The sequence below is a fragment of the Populus alba genome, chromosome 10 (assembly GCF_005239225.2).
Source record: "Populus alba chromosome 10, ASM523922v2, whole genome shotgun sequence".
NCBI lineage: Eukaryota > Viridiplantae > Streptophyta > Magnoliopsida > Malpighiales > Salicaceae > Populus > Populus alba.
Genome location: NC_133293.1, coordinates 6,759,847 through 6,768,805, shown reverse-complemented (window position 1 = coordinate 6,768,805; position 8,959 = coordinate 6,759,847). Strand labels below are relative to the sequence as shown.

The window sequence follows — 8,959 nt, the reverse complement described above, 5'->3', positions numbered from 1 at the left end:
TTCAATCAGTTAATCAATTCTTATAGAATTCATAAGTATTCATTATTAATAGATAAGCGATTAATCAATTCATTTGGTTACCCCAAACAATCAATCAATTTATACATAATTCTAGATTTAACAATTTAACTTAAGTAAATTCTTATAATCGTCTAATGATTATTATTAAACATTTAATACATGCAAAATAAAGAAGGTAAATTCATTCTAATTATGATATAAGTAAAAGATTTAGATTTTGGTTTCACTTATAATAATTGTACAGAAAAACAAAAGGACAATTGTACGGGCAAGTGTACCATCGTGCTATTACGCTCCTCTAAGCAGGTATTGATCATGTTCCCATACACAAACTCGGATCTATAATTCAAGAGAATCACAAGCATAGAGAGACCGAAGAACTATGTTATCGACTGTCTGTTTGTTTACTATAAAAGTATTCACACAGAACTTGCAGAAACCAGAAGCTCAAAGAACAGACCATTTCAGAGCAGTTGGTCCAGATAAGGATCTTTTGGAGATGTTTCTCCTAGATAACCTGAAACACTTTGGGAAACCCCGGAAACAAAGTTACTAACCATGGAGGAGCCCCATACCAGCCACCCACTCTGCGCTGCTTGCTGGTTTGCCTCGACCATGTTCGTCTGCTTTTCCTCTACCATATCCAGCCACCTCTTTGCCATAAATTCCCTTATAGCTTGAACCCCCTTGTTCACTATCTCTTTTGGCGGAACTAACAGTGGATTTTCACTCAAGTCGAGCTTGGTTAGATTTTCTAGCCTGGCAAACCTGTCAGGAAGAGCTCGGATTTGGTTGTTGCTGAGATCGAGCTCCCTGAGGTTAATTAAATCACCAATTTCTTCAGGAAGTTCCTCCAAGTCACTGAAATTACTGCTCAGATTCAGGACCTCTAAATTTGTTAATCTCCCTATTGCTCGTGGCAGGCCTCGCAGCATATTGAAATGAACATCCAAAAATCTCAAGGACTTCATTTCACAAATAGAAGGTGGAAGAAGACGGATCTTATTCAACTGAACTGAAAGCCTTTCAAGATTCACCAGTCCATATCCAATATTTGCCGGCAAAGATACCAAGTTGTTAAAGCTTGCATCTATCTCCACCAGTGAACTACAACAAAAAACAAATCAAGTTTTCAACAGCAGACCAAATGAAAAGCGCAGAAAAAAATGGAAGTTAAGAAAAAATCTACCAAAAAGGGTGATTTGAAAGATAAACTGGGAGGAGAACACAGAAAATGAGGATCACCTGGAAAGAGCAATGCTCTCAGGGAGGGCCTTCACCTTGTTTGCTGACACATTTAGGATCTTAAGATTTTGCAATAATCCAATTGAATCTGGCAGGAAAACTAAAAGATTGGAAGACACATCAAGCTCCACAAGCTTCTCAAGTCCCGCGATTGAATCAGGAAGGACCTGTTTCCCCAAACAAATGAACCATATATCAAGAAAAACTCAAACACCATATTCTTTCTAATCAACAAAAATAATGTCCACTAGTTGCATCAATAACAAAAATCTTCACCATTCAAAGTCATCTAGGACACAAAAAAAACTTGTAAATCTGTTCAAGGCTACTGATGACTGCATGAATCAATACAAGTTCTTGTGAACAATAACAGTTCATATACGAATAGCTAAATCAACCTATATGAATTGTCTAAGCTTGTAATTTGAGCATGCTAAACACCAACCTCTACCTTAGCATAGTAAACCACCATTCTATATTTAGACCCAAAAGCCCATCACGACTAGCAAAAACAAAACAAACTTTTACACAGCAAGGATGAAGATTTAAGATACCTCAAGGGATGTCTTGTGTACTTGAAAGCTCTAGCCTATGATTAAAGCCTAAACTGAGCCTTGGATATTTAGCTGGTAAGGGATAAAAACACTCCTCCTCTATAACCTTTCTTTCTTTCCATTCATCTTTTTTTCTTCTTTTTTTTCCCAATACACAAATTTTATGAAATAGACATGGGCAATATTTGAATCATTAGTTTGTTAACACACCAAACATATTAGCTGATTAAAGGGAATTTAAGAAAACATCAGAATTTATACTTGTTCCCTGATTGGGATTGCAGCTTGAAACTTTTGCTGATTAAATCAAGAGCAAACCAATACTTGATGCCAGCTTGCTCATGGATAATCAGCAGACTAAAATTATCACACCTTAGCAGAGATGAGTATATGAATGGAAAAGAGTGATTACTTTAGCAGATGCTAGAAAATATCGCAAGCAAAGTCATCTAAAAGAAAATATGTATACCAGTGAACTAAAACAAATAAAACACTACCACTTTCTCCATGACAAAACATTAAAAAGAACAGAAACGGTAGAAAATTATGATACCTCTAACTGATTTTGAGAGAGATTGAGCACAAGCAAGCCATGAAGTCTGCCAAAGGATTCAGGAATCAACCTCAGCTGACGCGCAGAAAGATTCACTCGTTCCACAGCCCCACCACTCTCTGCTTCTCTAAGTATAGCAACAACCTCCTCATCAACTTGCTCACCGCTCTCTATCTCTCTTACAACAACATCCCTATAAGCACCAACAAGCATCTCTTCTACTTCCTTTAACTGCCTCTCATATTCCTCATGCATCTCCTCCATCTTCAACACTGCCTTGTATATCTCCGTTTTACCTGGTTCTTGCATCAGGGTCAAGTTGGATCGGGCCATGGAGACAACGTCTGGGTTGGGTCGAGGACCGAGAGATTTGAGGATGAGGAAGATATTGGTGGCGGAGGAGGGGATGGCTTGGGTCAGCGAGGAGAGGACCTTTGGGTAGTTCAAATAGGGAAATTGGGCTGACAGGTTTTGATCAAACTGTTGAGAGTTGGGATCGGTTTGGGATAGAAGATAGGAAAGAATTGGGAAATCATCGTTTTTTTTGGAAGTGGAATCCATTTCCATTTCTTTTCAGATCGAAACAGAGAGAGACGGTTGATGATGGAGTAGCAGAAGTCGTTGAAGAGGATGATCAAGGAGCGAACTGTGGGTTTTTCGGAGGTTGACCGTTACTAAGGTTGACCTTTGACGGATTTTTCATTCAGGAGCTTGATAAATGCCACGTAGAAATGTATGAGAATTGACCGTTTGACTGAGCTCCTCTTTAATTAGTTGTTACTTGCTGCTGATATGCATTAGAGAAGAAAATTACATTATTCATTGGATGATAATGGGTGAGCAAAATAACTGAATTATTCATAATATTTGTAAAAATTGATTTCGAACTAATCAAATCAGATTTTTTCTAAATCTATTGGATAATCTTGGTTAACAAATAAAAATAAAATCAATTCAATTAGTTTTGTTTTTAAATTTTTTAAATAAAAAAATCCAAGAAATCAAACCAAAAAAATCAAAAATATCTAAAAATATCATCTTATATATTATTAAATATCATAGGTGTATTCTAGTTTAATATTTTTATATTCTTAATTATGTCTCGTCTTCAATCTTTCTCTTAAGTCTAATTACTTAATTATCCCTAAGTACTAGGACATTCTCTAATCTATTTTTATATCAAACATTTTCATCTTAATATCTAAAAAAATAGCTTCATATGAAATCTGAAGACTAAATTAATTTTTTAAACAATAACTATGAAAATGAAATGAAACTTAATATGACATGAATTTTAGAACATATTTTTTTAATAAATTAGATGAGGTTTGAGTTTTTAAAAAATATCAACTAGAAAGTTACATTAAAAAATTAATAACTTAAAATATAAGAACATACTAAAATTAAGTAAAAAAGCATTTAACTTGAACTACCTTGTACACAGTAAATAGTATTTGCATGTGATTAATTAGGACAATAATAATAAAAATAACTTTGGCACATATATAGTTGATGTTTTTCAGTCTCTATATTTTGTAAGAAGGAAGTTTTTCTACCAAAATAATTATATTTTATTACCAAATCAAAATCAGATCAAAGGGGACTTAAATAAGAGTGGCTATGATAGAATTATATGTTGCACAACTATATGCCGAATTCATGTTTTTTTTTTTTTAAATATCATCTTATATATCTGATTTTTTATCTTTGTTATTTGATTTCCTTTCATTAGGGTTTAGTGAGCAACGTGTAAGACTTATATTATTAATTAAATATTTTATAATTATTAAACAAGAGGGTCACAATTTTATAGATTTAATATATAACAATAATCAATATTTTACTCACCAATTCTAACAAAAGTATAAAAAGAAAATGACATTAGCGAAAAATAATAATAATAATATGAAGATTACAAGGACACGCAAGCATTAACCCAAAAAAACAATCTTCTAATATCCGTTTCAAGGCAAGGCCACCAGCAATCAATCACGTCCTCATCAATTTCAAATTTTCCACTGCATCGACCTGTGCATTAAAGCACACGACACTCGCTTTGTGGGATCCATGAAATACCAGTTGTTTAATTTTTTATGCAGAAATGCTGGTCCTTTCGTGTTTTTTTTCTCATGGCCTGGATGGGTGATAGGGCAACGGCATATACTTTTATTATCCAAAAAAAAGAAAAACTAACCCCCCTTATTCTTTTATTATCAGCACAGCAACAAAAAATTAATATCAGTTCATATAAACAAAACCACAGACATATTTTTTAATATATATATCGATCAGTTCAATTTGATGCTCGAATATTTGCAATGATATCTGTTGTTCGATGCTGCTGCACTTCCCATGAGAAACAAATTTAAAATCTACCGAAATGCTTGTGCTTGTGGGCTTCTGGCAGTTCACAGTCAATGGCTGATGAGAAATCAATCCCTGCATTCAACTGAAAACCAGGTTATTTTGTCGGTTAGGGGTTCGGCTATGTGTTTTTATATATATATATATTGGACTATTCCAATATCATGTCACGGATCCTGAGATTAGAAGGTTAATTTAGGTTGATCATGATTTATTTTTTTTCAATTTTTTTTTTAAATTTAACTTTTATTTTATTTTTATTATTCAATATTAAATTATTTAAGAATCATAGTTTTATTCAATCTGTTTTATAGAGACTATCTTGGTCTGACGACTAGGTTGCTGTTTTGACAAACTAACTTAGGTGGACTCGGAGCGGTTTTTTCATTATTATTATTATTATTAAAAATTTTATCATTTAATATTTGATTTGTTATCAATTAAGTTTCAAGATTTTTTTTTATCTTGTTTTTTTTGAGTTATCACTTTATCATTTAATTTTTATTTTGTTATTATATATGATTATGAAAACTTTTTAAGAATATTAAGATGATATTTTATTATAATATTAAAAAAAAGTTAATTTTTCAAGTTAATCATTGCAAATTTTTTGTATGATTCACTTTATTTATTATGATTATTTATTTTTATTAAATTAATTAAGTTTATTATTAATCGAGCAACATGAGCATCCAATGATTGTTTATTTTTAACTGTAGTAGTTTTTCTTGCTTTTTTTTTTTTTATATATAAAAAAAAAACTATTACCATCACATGATCATCTTTTTAAAGTTGGGAAAATTTTGACCCAGCCAAGCCACCGATCTTTATTTCGAAAAAAGATAAAGAAAAAAAAAAAGATCTCACATGGTGGTGGGGTAGGATAACCTCAAATACATTTTATCGTTATGTTCCAGAAAACTCCCTTTCAATTCTTTTGTTTGGCTTGTAAGAGGAGTCCGAAGCCAAAAATACTACTGTCAAATTCTTCGTGCCTCCAAAACTGATCCTCGAAGCCAAGGACGGGAATCTCCCTTTGAATACCAAGTGAGTGGAGATCCTTTCTTAGTTTCTTCGCGCCAACAATCATTAATTAGCTCTCCTAATCTCTTATTTTCAATATTTTATATTATCATCTCTTTGATGTTTTATATGTATAAGCTGCCATGGCCCATGGGACACTCTTTTTGTAGCTCTATCCACTGCTCAACCAAAATTGGAAGCCTCAAGGGTCGACCCTCCCTGCAGTTGTAGCTATGGAAACTACCTTCAAAGCATAGAAGATTACTCCATTGTATCTGGTCAGAATGAAAAACACCCATCAGCAGCTGGTTATGGCCCATAACTCGCTATCACCAGTTCCAGTCTATCTCAACTCACAAAGGAAGAGAACCATAAACGCGGGAAACAAAACGAAGCATGGGATTCATTTAAATTGCTTCCCTGTCATCTTGGATATTGATTCTTTTAAGCTCCGTGTGTTCAACCTGCAATTCAGAGTGTTCATCGTGAGATTTGTAAGACTGAGTAACGTTGATAACAAATCAACAAGAAACAGTCAAGGATTGCAACAAACACATACCCTAACGCTAACACACATTAAAAAATAGAAGGAAAAACAAACAGAGGAGGGATTATTGGCAAATAACTGGAGCTATCAAAAGCTAACGATGAAAGATGATACAGATCGATTGATAACGAGGCATCACATGAATGACGAAAGATGAGCACATTAATTTTAGGCCATATGGACAAGGAGTAGAGCATGTCACCGAGCTCAACAATGGAGAATCTTGCAAACAACAAAGGGGCATTGATCTACTGTACGCGAAAGGACAAAGGAAATGGCTGGAGATGAATGAAAGAGCTGTTATATATGCACAGTGGTACTGGGAATGGTTATCCAAAACTCACCATCACATAAAGCTTTTGTAGTACCCAAATGGAAATATTGGACTGGAAATTCATTAATTTTCAAGGACCAAAAAAAAAAAAAACAATCCCTTCGTAGCGATTTACAGTCCCCAAGTACATATATCTCATATTAGCTACTGCCAGCTCCACCAATATTCTTCCCTTTTCCATGTTTTTTTCTTTCGTTATATATTTGTTTTTCTTTCCTATTTATATAAGCCAAATATGTCCGGTCTCAGCTCAATTGGGTCTGCTGTAATTGCCAATGATTCCCGTTGTGAACAAGGTAGACATGGCTAGGATTTCCATGAGCATGGTAAGCATATTCATATTGATGTGGAGCAGGTGGAGTCTTCCTTACAGAAAACGCTACCGGCTTCGAGATCTGATGATGGTAGCACCACGGAGCGGTAGAAGTTGAAGCAATAGTGGGTCCACCATAACTACAAGAGTAAGACGAGGAGGAGGAGGAGGAGGACGACGACGACGACGAGGAGGAAGAAGAGATTTTTTTCGGGAGCGAAAGGAAAGCCCTGATCTTTAAAGATGCAGTTGGTGTTGCTGCTCCAGCTGCTCGATCGTATTCCTCGATGAGATTAGCTAGATCCTCACCGGAGGTGATCGATACCAGAGCGTCTAGATCTTCTTTTGGCAACTGACAACGGAGATTCACCGATGTCCCACGTAACCCTCCAAGCTTCAACAATAACTCTGTATAGCACACACGCAAAAATATTCACACACAAATAACACTTGATACGGTAAAAGCTAAAGAAGGAATTAGCAAAAAGAAAAGAAAAGGGGAAATAGTGGAAATTAGTAGTGATATACAATAAGACTGACCAGCAAAGGAGATGGAACGTTCGACGCCGAGGACACGGGTTTCGCCACCGTGGTAACGGAGTTTGCCATCTGGGAAACGGGGGATGATCTTGCCACCGTAACTGCAGAGGAATTTGATGGTGGGGGTGGCAGACGAGGGGGGTTTGAGATGGAGCTTGGTGGTGTCGAGTGATGGCCCGACCATGCTTTTTTTGGGTAAAAGAGAAATGGGGTCCAGTCGAGAGAGATCTGAGAGCTTGTTTTGAGAAGCGTTGAGCTTGAAGGAATTGGAAAGCTAAGCTGGCCACTTTAGAGTTTACAGTTGCTTCTTGAAGCCTAACTATGGAACTCTTCGTGCCTTATTTATAGTAGTTTCTTACGCAGGGGTAGGTGAACTGTAAACTTGAGGGTGGGGCTCAGCTTGCGTCAGTCAAGATTCCTGGAGAGCCCAGACATTCTGGGATAAAAAGTAAAGTTTTAAACTTCAAACCATAGACTTATTGACTCGCTGACGTGGATAGTATCGGGCTGGACACAAATGGCGGTCTTACCGACTTTAACGGTTTTTCACAATTGAATATTATTGATTTAAATTGTTTTTTACCATAATACACCTATTAACTATATATAGAAAATAGCATGGATATTGATTAAATACGTATTTTTAAAAATCTTATTTATAACTAAGATAGGATTTTAATACCTTTTTTCTAATCAAATTTTTAATTATTACCTTTTTAACTTAATCAAATGAAATATAAATGTTTTTTCCTTGTAAAATTAATTATTAAGTTAATTAATTAAATTAAATCGAAATTTTAATAATTTTCCATATTACACTTATTAAATTATTAACTTCTTAGTATTTTAATACCCTTTTCTTGTAGTCTTAATTATTACCGACTATTAAAATAATAAATTTAGTATTAGATTATATTAGCATTTCCGTTTTGTTCTTTTAATACTCAATTTACTCTATTTTATACAAATTATTTCTCAATTCTAGATTTCAATCAAAATCTCCTAATAATAGTTGTATTACATTGTTTTTAATGAGCCACCACATACAATATTGTGATTTTTGTTGTAAATAAATTGTGGTAATTGATAAAGAAATCGTACAACTCAAGAATTGTTTATCTTTTTCCTTTTTTTATATAAAGATATAAATTCTATAATCCAAACAACAAGATTTTTTACAGTACGTTGCACATTTTAAAGAGTTAATTTAAAAATCATTCATAAAATTTCATCTAAAAATTTAAATTTTAAGTTATATTTTTTTATGTGATATCAAAATTTTAATGATCAATTTAAATATTACTATTTTTATTATTTTTAACTATTATTATTTTAAATCAAGTGCAAAGTAAAAATAAACTTGTAAGGGTTTTAATAATAAAAGAGTTTTTATTTTAGGATGTGCATTAAAAAATTAAAATAAACTATTTTTTTAAAAATCTAACATAAAAATTTAAAATTTTGA

The 8,959-nt window shown here is 33.7% G+C and overlaps 2 protein-coding genes across 2 annotated transcripts; both read right to left on the bottom strand.

Annotated features, from left to right (window-relative positions):
* Positions 1-223: 223 nt before the first annotated feature.
* Positions 224-3,072, bottom strand: LOC118045382 (plant intracellular Ras-group-related LRR protein 3). The gene is made up of 3 exons (XM_035053993.2): positions 2,374-3,072; positions 1,267-1,433; positions 224-1,128 (listed from the first exon to the last, which is right to left on the bottom strand). The coding sequence occupies exons 1-3, from the start codon at positions 2,938-2,940 to the stop codon at positions 486-488; spliced, it is 1,377 nt and encodes a 458-aa protein (XP_034909884.1). The 5' UTR covers positions 2,941-3,072; the 3' UTR covers positions 224-485.
* A 3,600-nt stretch (positions 3,073-6,672) lies between these two features.
* On the bottom strand, positions 6,673-7,825 carry LOC118045381 (uncharacterized). The gene is made up of 2 exons (XM_035053992.2): positions 7,495-7,825; positions 6,673-7,362 (listed from the first exon to the last, which is right to left on the bottom strand). Exons 1-2 carry the CDS (start codon positions 7,676-7,678, stop codon positions 6,887-6,889), a joined length of 660 nt encoding a protein of 219 aa, XP_034909883.1. The 5' UTR covers positions 7,679-7,825; the 3' UTR covers positions 6,673-6,886.
* Between the last annotated feature and the right edge of the window lie 1,134 nt (positions 7,826-8,959).